At 36.4% G+C, this 14032-nt stretch overlaps 1 protein-coding gene across 1 annotated transcript in view; it reads right to left on the bottom strand.

Annotated features, from left to right (window-relative positions):
• The window catches only part of LOC139729709 (uncharacterized), a 50007-nt gene that overhangs the window by 5711 nt on the left and 30264 nt on the right, over positions 1-14032 (bottom strand). Inside the window, exons 5-12 of the mRNA XM_071640639.1 lie at positions 12134-12263; positions 10738-10916; positions 8067-8204; positions 5069-5206; positions 4385-4522; positions 3325-3462; positions 2245-2411; positions 1503-1722 (exon numbers count right to left, since the gene is read on the bottom strand). Of these exons, the coding sequence (XP_071496740.1) occupies positions 1503-1722; positions 2245-2411; positions 3325-3462; positions 4385-4522; positions 5069-5206; positions 8067-8204; positions 10738-10916; positions 12134-12263 (1248 nt within the window). The remainder of the gene's footprint in view (positions 1-1502; positions 1723-2244; positions 2412-3324; positions 3463-4384; positions 4523-5068; positions 5207-8066; positions 8205-10737; positions 10917-12133; positions 12264-14032) is intronic.

Genomic DNA, 14032 nt, shown 5'->3' with positions numbered 1-14032 from the left:
CTACACATGCATTCACATATTACACCCACATAACAGGAGCAGTGAGTATACAGACAAACATAGGGAAGGAGATTACATGAGTGACAAGGCATAGATATAAGAGATTGGGGAAAAACATCTGGGCCCCATTTCATAAAAGATGTTAGGATAGCAACTCTTGCTGGAACGGCAACTTCCCATAGCAACAACCAATCAGGGAGCTGGATCCTTGTCATTACCATGACAATTGCCATTCCAGCAAGAGTTACTATCATGTCAACCTTTCATGAAAGGGAGCCCTGGACTCCTGTTGTTTTTGTTATTTGTTACCAGTCAAAGGAGCTGGACGATGAATAGAGTTTGTATGGGGAGAGAAGAGTGGAGGAACAAGTGCTTTAGGGAAAAGAGCTAATTTGAATACATGTCAGACTGATATTTGCATAATTTCCTTCCTAGCTAGGTATAAAATGCAAAATCTCTATACATACATAAAGTTAGCTAACTTTTCTACTGCCTTGGAAGACAAAGCTAATCTGCATAATTTTTGCATTACAATGTTGTATATTAATGTGTATTACTTTCATTGGAGAAACCTTGTCCACAAATTTGGGATAAACAATAACAATGATGAAAATCACAACAATAATGGTAATAATGATAAGATTATAATGATAATTATGACAATGACAACAATGAAATGACAGTATTAGTCTAGTGAGTTTGAAAATATTTACACTGATTTCAATTCTTGCAATTCTTGCTCAAAATATAGAATGAACACAAACCACAGACCACGAATTCAGACGAATCAGGTTTGAAGGATTTTTTTTCCTTAAGCTGAATCTGAGTAAAGGTATTATATTCCAACCTTTGTAGATGGTGATATATGCAATACTCATCTCTTAAAATAAATAAAAACAAACCCAACTTTTTCTTACCCTGTCCCCCCAAAACAAACATACAAACCCCCAAAAGTGGGGGTGCTGTGGCATAGTGGATAAGACTCCAGAATACCAATCAGAGGACCCGAGTTCAAATCCTGCCCAGTGCTGATGTCCTTGGACAAGATGTTTTTGCCACCATGCCCCTCTCGACCCAGGTGTATAAATGGGTACCTGGCAACGCTAGGGTAATAATAATGGCAGGGCCCTCTGGTAGAGCAATGGCAACACTGAAGAGGCTACCCTGGGTAAATAAGATGATGATGATGATGATGATGATTATTACTATTATTGTTATGATGATAATAATAATAATAATAATAATAATAATAATAATAATAATAATAATTACCATTATTATTATTATCATTATTATTATTATTATTATTATTATTATTATTATTATTATTATTATTATCATTATTATTATTATTATTATTATTATTATTATCATTATTATCATTTTTATTATTATTATTACTACTACTACTACTACTACTACTACTATTATTATTATTGGGTTTTTTTTATTATTATTATTATTATAAAATGGTGCCTGATACTATGACAGTGTCCACCAACCCTGAGTTTGATGTCAGCAGCCTTGCGCTCTTCCTCCAACTCCCTGAGTCTCTCCCTCTCTTGCTCCAGCTGCTGGGCCTGGTCCAGACGCTGCTGGACCAGCTCCTCACTCCAGAGCTCCAGGTGCTCTCGTTTCTCCTGCTCCTGTCTCAGCATGGCCTCCTGTTCCTCCTTCAGTCGCTCTAGCTCCTCCCGCTTCTCAATCTCTTCGCAGAGGATTCTGGGATTGTAGAAGACACACTTGACGTAAGTATGAAGTTACCTACATGTAGCACTATATGAAGGACTATGACTCCAAAGAGTGAAGTCACATTCTTAAGCAAAATTATTAATTGGCAACTCCATAAAACACATCTTCTGCTTGATTATAATTCATAGTCACCTTCAATATTCCAATATCAATTATCAGTCTGATATCATTAGCAATTTATCTTGTCTAAATGCAGTTTGTAGTTGACTATCATGTAGCAATTAGAACTTCTTTCTTTGGAAAAAAGAAAGAAAGATAAACGGTTATGAATAATTATAACACACAACATTCAATAAAGTGTTCTATAACTATCTGTATCCAATCATTTTTGTAATTAATTTGAAATAAGTGGTATTTAACATCTAATGATTTAGCACATCACACTGTTGGACAGAGCTTGGTGTTCTGTGGTCTGATGACTAACCAGGAACCACCCACCCCACATGAACGAAAGCAATGAAAGACAAGCTACGAGAGAAAAGCCAGTCATACTTGGATTGCAAGGCACGGACTATTTCCTCATCCTTCTTGGCTTGCTTCTCCTCCTCCAGGGCAAGTTTGAGGCTGTTCAGGGACTCCTCCAGTTCTGCCAGCCTCTTTTGCTCCTCCACCTTCAATCTCTCTTCTATCTCAGCTCTTTTCGTCACATCCTGGTAGGCCTGGTTAAGCAATAAATGTCATCAGAAGTTACTCACTGCTATATTCCTATAGAACGATTCACAATCTCACACACATACACTTACGCAAATGCACAATACTGGAAATATAATGCCATCATTCTCATGTGTTTCACATTTTATCAATGTCAAGTTTCCATGTAAAATCTGTAATACCAGTAACAAAAACAGAGTGTCGCTTAAGCCAGTCAATATAAGTCAAAATATAAATCAATAGAAAGTGGTATTTTCCATCATTTGAACATCATACATAGCTTTATAAGACAGTGACCAAGAATACAATTGGGGCACAGTTTACTTACCTAACGGTAAGAAGATTTGACAAGACAAATTAGACAATGAAATAAAATGATAATTGGACACTTTTTTTTTATTCTCTTAAACTTTCCTTCCCAAAGTTTGTTCCTACTTTTTTTTATTCAATACATTACAATTTAGGTCAAGAATATAACTTTAGAACACAACAAAGGTGTGACAAAACATTAAAGGAAAATTTTGTGTGAGCTTGCACTAAGCCATAAATATTGAACAAAGAGATAATTTTTTTTTTAGGGGGGGGGGGGCTTCACTTTCAGCAAAAAAGAAAGGTCATTTGTACCAACAGGGCATGATAGTTTTTAAAGTCACTGAGATAAGCATCTGTAATGTAATGATTATTCAATTAATTCTTATAAATGGTGCTTGCCAGCACATCCAACTGATGCCAAATTAGTAAAAAGATTGTTAATACATTCAATGCAAAATAACACAATAGAAGCTTTCCCAAATGTCAATTGACAGACCATTCTTGTCACCTGGTCTACTCTAGTTCATTCTTTGAATATGAATTACAAAGGCCAAAAAAAAAAAAAAAAGAATACTTGTGCAAAAATGTTCACTTTAACAGCATCTTTACCCTCTTCAGCTCTTCTAGCTCCTTGGCCTGTCGCTCCTTCTCTTCCTCCTCCAACCTCCTCCTCTCTTCCTCCTCCCGTGTCCTGGCTGCCAGCTTCTCAGCCTCCTCCAGGGCTCGCCGTTCTGCATCCTCTCTTGCCTGTGTGGACATCGAAGATTACAGATTACTCTCATTGGTAACAGTGCACCCCACGTCTGTCTTCTACCTTTAAGTCATACTTTTGAGTTGCAGCTCTCATCAGCAAAAGTCGATTAACTCTATATAACTGGAACTGGATTGATTGAATTGGGTTGATTAAAAGAAAAGAATGTTTGTTTTGTAGTGTGTATGTAGATGCTTTAATACATCTCTTGAGTGAGTGCCAATATGTTGATATAGCATGGACTGAAGAGAAAGAATTAATACTTACGTGGGTTTAGAAATTAAATTTATGACAGATAATATATCATTAGGTTCTACTGGTATTTAACAATTTGGCACTGAATTGTATTGCTATGCTTGTAAGGCAGGAAATTTATGACTGGAAATAAAGACGAACAATACCTCATTATAATCTATGTACAGATAGCATATTAGGGAATACTATAGCAACAAAAAATTCATTGCAAGAAGTAATCATAAGCTGTAAGTGTGTCAGGAAAAATAGTGTCTGTTCAGACAAATGTTTTCTTGAAATGTCATGTCACAATGTTCTGAGTCACAATAGCCTGTTTTCAAAGAGCTCTTCTAGAAACATTATGATGTATTATGTGTTACAATTGATATTATATGTTTGACACAGAATAACGAATATCTCAGTGGAAAAAAAAAGTAATTGAAAAAAAAACTATATGACAGGAGTGAAACATTCAACAGAATAACAATTTAGATATTTGATCTTTGGATTTTTGAAACAGGACCGAAGCATTCTTTATTTTTTTTTATTTCTGTATTTGTTTGCATGTTTGTTTGTTTGTCGGGGGCTAAGTTCACTTTCAGTTTTTCATTCATTCTTAGTTGCAGGACTTCTAAAAGAATTGAACCATCATTATCTTTGCCAAGAAAAAAAGAAACAACTCACAGCTCTGAGGGCATCAATTTCTTGTTGGGTCTTTGCTTTCTCCTCCATATCCCTCCTGCGGTTTTCCTCCTCCTCCTTCTCCTTGGCGATTCTCCTCGCAAGCTCCTCTTCTGCTTTCCTTGTAGCCTCATCCCTAGCCTGGAGAGATGAGAACACAGTAGACAAGACTACATTAATGACAAGCCTTAACACCATGCACTACTCACTCATGCAGACTCACTTGTAATCTTTGTGACATTGATCACTAACTTTAGCATCATTGCAAGCACTTTTTAAATACATGCATATGATCAGTTGGGCATCATGACAGCATAAACTTCATAAACTGTATGCTATAAGACTGAAAATGATTATCACTCCTACACTCCAGATGATGACTGCAATAGAAATTATCATAAATCTTGCAATGAAGGTGACATATGACATGGATCAATGACTTCATGAGAAGTAATAAAAGATTATACTCACTATCAAATTCCAGTACTAATTACAGAATGGGCCTTTTTCTTGAAGTGAAGCTCAGGACATTAAGAACTTCACTCATCCTCCCCTCTTTCTTTACAGTATCATTCCCTCAAATCCCAGCCTGTCTAAAGATTATTTTCAAATTGCGTGTTCCCCTTGCACAAGAAAAGAAAAGGGAGAGATCCGTAATATCTGCTTCTATGACTTGTGTCGACTCACAGCTTTCAATCGGTCCATCTCCTCCTGTGTCTTCGCCTTCTCTTCCAGCTCTTTTCTCCTGTTTGCCTCCTCCTCCTTCTCCTGAGCCAATCTCCTGGCTAGCTCTTCTTCAGCCGATCTCGCTGCTGCATCTCTGGCCTGGAAAATATCAAAGGATGAATGAAAAGGCAATGATAACCTGATAAAGTCACAGACATGATAGCAGATACAAAGACAAAATAAGGTGATCTGGCAGTAAATTAAGCAAATCTTTATTTGCTAAAATCAAAAGCAAAAGGATGGTATCTTCCCTATCTCCTCTCCAAATTTGCAAGCCGATTATTTATTTATTTATTTTTTCATTTGAACCTTTTGTTTTTCAAATAGAGAATGCTAGGTTCTTTGACTGAATACATTTTTTTTTTCATCTATCTGGTAACCTAATTTCTGACTTACTGTAAACGTGGAAATTTTCGCGGTACATTAATTTTCGCGGATTTCGCGCTACGTTCGGCTAGCGCGAATTCAAAAACGCGCGAATATATCTTCGCAATTTTCTATGCACATTTTGAACGGCCTGAATTGCGTGCGCTTCGTCGATGATACTGCTACGTAGTACAGACATGTTTACGCATATAGCAGTATCATCGCACGCACCGCATGCACCGAGCCCATGGCCGATTGGTGTGCTACATCTCCACGACTACAGTACTTAGCTAGTACTACAGTACATGTATCGAGTAAAATACGTGTACAGTGTACTACGTAGTTGAGCGCTTGTACTCACACTCGCGCCGCTCGCTACGTTGCTTTCACACGCTGGCATCGCTGGATGAAAACAGCGACTGTGTATTAGCCCGCTGCGGAGCGCGAATTTAAGAGCCCGCGAATATGTTTTCGAGCCGCTCAGCGCGAAAAATTAATCGCGTGAAAATATTGACGTTTACAGTATCTGATGTACAGTAGTCCTTTTTTTTTCTTAATGAAATGGGACAAAAAAAGTTGAGGTATCTAGAATTACCAAAGTCAAAAAACTGATGTTTGCTGACTTTGTGAGCTTCAGTGGTCATGGTTAATAAATGAAGTAATAAAGGCAATTTGTAGTTTTCATACCAATATTCTAAAATATAGGTAAAGTGTAGAATGACATAAATGAATGACAGTTTAACCCACTGACGACGAGTCCCGTGTATACTCGGGCAGGTGTCTATGGGAAATGCATGTTGTAGCAAAATCAGTCCGTCCTCAACGGCTTAAGAAATTTATAAGTCTCAATCAGATTGTGAATCTTTTTACGCTCTAATCGAAGTTTTGCAGGTCAATGCTAAATGAGTTCAATTCAATGCCAAACACCTACACCCAACAATAAACACTACAAATTCTTTATCACAAAGATGAGTTTCTGTCACTTAAACGTACCAGATCATCTTTTCACTTCTTATTTAAATTTTAGATAAGTTCCTAAAATTGATGATAGCCGGCCAGACGATATTGATGCATACAAAATTTTTATTGCTACCATCATTAACAACATTTTCAATAACTTCAATGCAATCATTATTACAACAACCATATGACATTATCAACAATATTTTGATATCTTAATCAGAGCTTGAAGGAAAAATGTGATTAATATATGCAGCTTTGCATTTGCATGATGACAATTTTTGTCAACAAACACAAGTAATGTATGCTTTGCCAGTTTCAACAGCAGAATATAATATACACATAATGAGTTTGCTTGAATTCATGTAGACAGGTTTGCTTTATTTACTTATTTTATGGTCTGTGTTGAACATTTATAATTGCAGAATTTGCAGAAACACAAGACCCTCAGAATTACAGCCTTCAAAATAAAAAAGATTTCAGCAATTGAGACAAACTTGCACTGAAATCACACAGAAAAGAGCACAGCTGGACATATTCAAGCCACACAGCTGATAAAATATAAAAGAAAACGGAGTGAACATTTGAAATATTTATAGAAAAAAGTTCCATTCAGTTGTCCATACTATTGCTATGCAATAGTTGTTTGAAACTTGCAAAATGAGACAATTTTGGCTGTTTATTGTTGTTGTTGTTGATTTATTCATTTGTCTGTTTGTTTGTTTGTTTGTTTGCTATGTTTCTGAAAGAATATTCATGGTGAGGTAGGATGAGGATTCATGAAACCTGACTACGCTTCTTACTTTGAGGGTGATATCTCGTCTTTGGTGTGTTTACAAGTACAATAATGTGGTGTCTTTTTTATTCTAGTGCACCTACCTACGCAAACAGACATGGAAGCACTGTATGTCTCTTTGATGGATTCGTTTGCAGTTAAGTATACAGGATGCTAATTGTAGTGTAAATTGAATAATAGTTCTGACTGGAATGTAAATGGAATTCAATTATGGAGGAAAAGGGAGTGTAGGTACAGTAAATGCAATGAACATTGACTGGCATTGTTCCAGTTGGATGCAGTGAGCCATACACTATGCTATGGAGTCTTTTCACACTGTAACAAAATCATAAAAGTCATTGTAAAGACATACCACATGACTCTGCACTTTGTATTGTATTTTGATGTTCTGAATATCACGCACAAACAAACCTACAAAGGTTTATTGGTTCAAGGCAGTACTCAGCTGCAATATTACCGAAGGTTGTGTAGGTTCACTTCGATACTTTCGTGATCCAGATTAATGGTTATTTACTGATTGAACCCAGCTATTATCTTTCCAAGCACTGGACTCTAAAAAAGTTTTGTGTCACAGATAACACCATATAAAAACTTGAAATCTGAGGCCAACACTTATAAATTCTTGCTGGGATGGGTTGCAAGAGATCACAAGTCAAACAGTTGACACTTTGTATTTTCTGCTCTTTTTTTGCCTTTCATAGGAAAAAGTTTGTAAAAACTGGGGGGGGGGGGTAGGGGAGGGGCTTGATCACAGATTATCATATTCATAATCTTCAGGCAACCGACAGAGTGTCCTGTCCTGCATGTTCCTAAAGATCTCTTCTGATCTTTGCTTACAGCCTTCAGAGCATCAATTTCCAGCTGTGTCTTTGCTCTCTCCTCCATCTCCCTCTGGCGGTTCTCCTCCTCTTCCTTCTCCTTGGCGATTCTCCTGGCAAGCTCCATCTCTGCTCTCTTCGCTGCTTCATCTCTCAGCTGGTGACGAAAACAGGCGTCACGATAGAAAAACATCCATGGAAAAAAAAATTCTTACATCAAGTTTTTATCTTCATTTTAACTGATTGACAAATTGCCCTTTGTTGACATAAATAAGTACCGATTACTGTGTTTTAGCAGTATCCATGATAAAAAAGTCATGGGCATACATACTATTTTCTTTTTTTTTTTGTCATAGCTACTACTAAAACACTGAGAATTAGTGCTTCTTTACATCTCAATAAAGGGCAATTTGTCAATCAGTTGCAATATTTAAAAAAATGAGCGTAGTAACAAGCCAGTTGATTTGACAGATCTTATGAGCGTGTGTGTGTGTCTGTGAGTGCATGCATGCCCTAGTGCACGTGTAGGGTGGAGAAATGAAGCAGCAAGCATAAACTTCAAAAGATAAATATCCAAAACTTTACCCCCCTAGCTGCATTTTGATCGTTAACATAACACATCCTACAAGGAAGTATATTTAGTTTTTAAAAGAAAGATGATAATGCAAATATGGTAAGGACAAATTTTGGATATCTGCTCTGCATGAACACAGAAATTTATTTGCATACAAAAGCGAATCAGCTTTGCAAACACAAATAAAATCAAATTGTGATGCCAGAGTACAAGGTGCAATGTCTAAGAAATGAGTTTACAGGCAACATAAGAAAATACATTTGCCGTAAGTATTGAGTCGTCCACAGTACAAGCAATGCTTTTTAGTGGACCACTCATTTTTTTTCTCAGAATATAAATCACGCAATAAGTATGGTTTGAAATGCTGTATTCATGTATTTGAGTTATTTACTGCCACTTGCTCTTCATCTTGCAGTCAACAAATGTATACTAAAGATCAACTGTAATCTCTTTGCTTTATGTTTTGTGAAGAAAAATAAATTGAGAAAATTCATTTGTAGTGATAAAAGATAGTGAAAACATTTAACAAATGGACTTACTCTCAGACAATATGGAAGGCATGCTAGCTTCATAAACTTTATGCATAATTCAAATTTAACAAACAATGATTTGGCAAACCCACTAATGTGTCCATTTATATAAATGATGTGCTTATACATATAGGAAATAACATTAAGATTAGCACTAGATATGATGTCAAAACCTGTTAAAATTCAATGATATTTTGCTTTACATAGTTCTATTACTCTGCTACCATAAAGGTGAATATGGAAAGCATATTTGATTTACTATATACTGCTCACGCAATCTTGTCATGTAAGTGTGCATGACTTGTATTGACCCTATCATCTAAGCAGAATGGCTTTTTCTGACTTAATATGTCAAGTTCTTGTGAACTTATCAGTGTAATAATGAAAGAGAAAATAAATAATTCTCAAAAACTTAAGCTTTAAGAGTAAAAGTAGCACTTTTCAAATCAAACTTGTCACTTTTATGGATATGATATACTGAACATGTCCAGATTTACATATATATCATCATAAATCAATAAATGGTATGTACACTCTGTTGTGTAAAGATGCTAATTCCTTGATTGTTCTTTTTTTTTGGGGGGGGATGTGATTAAATTAGGGCAGCTCTTTTTCATGGTAAAATTGACTCTGTAAGAGCTGAATTAACTTAACAAAGAATTCTATTCACACAGAAAAGAGCTAAAATGCAGTCTGAAAGAGTTCAATCACCCTGTAATTTCACTCAAAAAGGAACAGTTCCTAATCACACTCTCATGCAAGCAGGACTTTAGTACCTTTACATTTATTGACCACAAAATAATTGATATGTGGAATGCACAAAAACAATATCTCTGCTTGAAAAAAAAATAGTGGCTCATAAGATTGGTGCATATGATTGGTGATTACATTGATTTGTTTGTTCAGTAAATTAGTAAATGATTCATATAAGTATGAATGGAACAAAAGCTGAAAACTAAAGAAAAAAAAAGAAGCAATTTTGATCACTTCATGGGCAGAATGTCAAACTTTCAAGACTTTAAATATGCAGCTGCTTGATGTGGCATGGTAATACATGAGGAACTATACTTTATCATCAGTTTGATCATCAATTAATCTATAGCTCTGATCATATAATTCAATAATAAGTGTTTGAGTATGCACACTGCAGCATGGAAAGGACCCAGGCATTTATTTCCTTATTGCCTTTGTTTGTTTGTTTTTAACTTTGCCCCAACCAGCTTGACACTCAACATACAGCAATGAATTATTTCTTCTTTGATATTTTTTTTAATTGCCAGCCCGAACAGCCTGTAGAGTATACACAGCCAGATAGTCCAAGAAAACTTTTTATAGTGGCAGAAAGCTTGCTTAATACTCTCATGAAAGAGCACACTCACTTTACAGAAAAGAAAAAAAAAGCACTTAAAGATTGATGTCATATTCGCAGCTTTTAATTCATCCAAACAAATTCTTCATGTTGTAATTGTTTGGGATGGAGGGGTGGATGTCATATGACAGCTAAGAAGGGACATTAGAACCAGGAGTGTTGATTGGTAAAGAACCCAAATACATAGAAGGAGGGAAGACTGAATGCCCAGTGATACCTTCTCCATCTCCTCATATCGCTGTCTCTGCCTCTCACTTTCCTCCACCTGCAGCCTCCGTAGCCTAGCAACCTCCTCCGCCTCCTCCAGTCTGTCCCTCCTCTCACTTCTCCTCCTCTCCAGGGCCTTGACGTGTGGCGACTCACCGCTCTCCATCCTCTTCAGGACATTTTCAATGGCTGACAATAAAAGAAGAACCACTTAATGCATAAGTGTTCATTGTCCTACTTGGCTACCTGGTATTGATCTTCTTTACAGACTTTAAAATGATGACTATTGTAAAACGAGGAATGTTCGCATGCACTTTTAATTTCACGAATTTTGCGAGCGGCAACATTCGCGAAATTAAAATGCACGCGAAAGTTCTTGCCTACACAATATGCATTGGATGCCAGTGGCAAATCGCGAAAAATTCATGCTGCGAGAAAGGCCGTCAGCTCCAATGCGCGAAATTTTCATGCCGCAAATATATCGTGTTTTACAGTAATTGTTTCCACATGGTCTACCTCACAAACAAAAACTTTCTTTCAAAATGCACCCAAAAATCTGTGCCTAGGAATTGTATACATGAAATTTAACCATGCAGTCATATTTGGGAGCACAGATACCACAAATTTGATTGATTGATTGATTGATTGATTGATTGATTGATTGATTGATTGATTGATTGATTGATTGATTGATTGATTTTGCTTCCTTATTTCAGGGAGGACTTTATTTCTGCACTTTTAGTAAAAAAAACAGTAACTGATATCTTAACCCATTGCAGGCGGGCTGGCTTTGCTAGAACATGCATTTCCCATGTAGAAACCTACCCGAGTATACTTGGGACTGGTCTTCAATGGGTTAACTATTTACAACATAAAGTTCATTAACTGCAGAAGGAGGTAAATTTCATAAGGTATAGAAATGACAAACTATATATCTCAAAACAAATATATATATAGATTTACATTGATCTTGCATTATAAGGGTACATAGATTGGTATAGACATTGTAAGAATTCATTCTCTGAGAAGTTCCATATCAAACCACATAAATGCATACAAACATGCATGCCTTTGTGTATCTACATTGAGTGTGTCACACTCGTCTGGGTATACAGACATCTAAATTGAAACACACGTTGTTATGCCATCATTGTTCTTCTTCTTCCAGCAAAGCGCTGCTTCACTAGTGCCTCGGAACAACACATTGAAACATTCAGATTAATTGAAGCAAGTGCAATATACTAGCTTTGTATATGTTTACATACCTTAGTAGCATAGAGTAAGGATAAGAGAGAAAAATCTAGAATGTTTATATACAAGACACACAATCTATATCATTATATAGATGTGTCTAGACCTGTACATCACATGCCCTGATACCGCTCTGCCCCCACGTCGGCACCCACCTGTTATCCACTCCTGTCTGGTGCGGGGGTCTGGTGCGCTCATCTCATACCTCCTCTTGGCAGTGCTACTAGAAGTCTCCAGTGAATACAGCACAAACATGTTCTTGTAGCCCTTCTGGTCTGCAAGCACCTGCAGCCATGTCAGTGAGAGAACAAAAAGAGAAGAGAGATATGAAAATGAACGTTTTGTTCAACAATGAGAGAGATGAAGAACAAACGGATATGAATAGATAGACAGATATCCAGAGACTCCAACTCTCCCGCTTAAAAGGCTATTTTGTCAAAATCTCCTGCTCTCCCACTGAAGTAAAATTTCTCCCACTTTAGCTATATGCATTTCCCGCCCAACCTTAGTTTTGGTATATATGTTCAAAAATACAGCTTTTAAGACAGCATAAGAGAGCATTTATAATCCTGACAGCTTCCAGGGCCCACTTATGGGCCCGGGACCACAAGGAACATGGCATTTTGCTCTTGTGATGTGTGCCAATCGTACAGGAATATTGTGGGCATATTATGCACACAATCAATCTCCAGTTTACTAAGGGATCCAGGCAGAAGAATCTCCTGTTCTGACTATGTTTTGGGTTGGAGTCTCTGGATGTTAAAGAATGACTGAGAAATGAAAACAGAAAGAAGGGACTTACATATTTTGACAGATAAAAATATAAGATGCCAGCAAGAATATGTGGTGTAAAAATTAAGGAAGAGCTGTACATTGATATTTTGATACAAAAGTGAAGAGCTGCTTGTTGATTGACCAAAAAGAAAAACCTCACCCATAAATGTTTAATATTTATGTGTAGAAATTATCACATATTTTGCACAATGTATAGAATGAGAATACAATGTGAATACAAAACTCTACAAATATTTTATTTACCCTCTTTGGTACAGATGAATGTATGCTTTTAGCACTTTTAATAATTATATTGAACACAAAACAAAGAATATGTGAGATTCGTCTCATTAGACAAAGGTGGGAAAATTAACTGTGTGAAAAAGTTCACTCACAGAGTAGTGTAGAGTATAAAAGATGAGAGAGAAGCTATAGAAAAGACAGACAGGGAGAGGAAAATTCACTTGGCAAAAGATTCAAAGGACCAGTAAACACATAAAACATGTCCACATCAAGATCACTATTCACTTCGGTGCTCTTAGGAAAAGAGGCAGACAAAAAAAAAAACATTCACATGGAATTCTCATACTATAGATATCTATCTCAGTGAAAAAAGTTTGCCAGAGACATAACATTGATATCAGATTAGGAGATCAGGAACTAAGGAATGCTTGAGCAAATATTCCGAAAGGGTCACAACAGTTGAAATGTCAAAATGTCATCTGACAAGGTTTCCTGAGGATACATCAAAATAGTCATGACGCCAACTGTCATGTGACGGGATGTATCTTGACTTGAGTCATACGCCTCTCTGCCAAATATAGGTTTCCTTTATGATTATTTGAAATCTAATACTTTTCTACCAGCATATTGTATCTCACGTGCAGTATCATCTAATTGCAATAATCATATTTACTTATCCATTCCTTTTTTTCCAACAAAACCTCATCAGTTGTGAGTTTTCACAATACTGTACGCAGAATATCATGGAAAATCTTCCCTATCCATACAATTCCTTTCTGCATAGATGTGCATATCTTTTCAACTTTATATACAATTATCATAATCAAATAATGCTGTGATATCAATTATAGCATGATTACTGAGGTACCTCTTTGTTTACGCAAACCATTCCATAATGGCACATTCAGTTAGCTTATACCACAGTGGATCCCACCATAGAAAGCTATCCTATTGGCAGTTTTACTTGTGGCAATATGGAAATAAATGAGCTATTAAAAATGAAAATGAAATGGCCTGACTGCTATAAAACTGTCTCT

This window comes from Diadema antillarum, unplaced genomic scaffold, assembly GCF_040938485.1.
Source record: "Diadema antillarum isolate AM-2024a unplaced genomic scaffold, OU_Dant_1.0 seq00000250_RagTag, whole genome shotgun sequence".
Classification (NCBI taxonomy): domain Eukaryota; kingdom Metazoa; phylum Echinodermata; class Echinoidea; order Diadematoida; family Diadematidae; genus Diadema; species Diadema antillarum.
The sequence above is the reverse complement of the archived record's forward strand: the minus strand, read 5'-3'. Positions and strand labels throughout refer to the sequence as shown.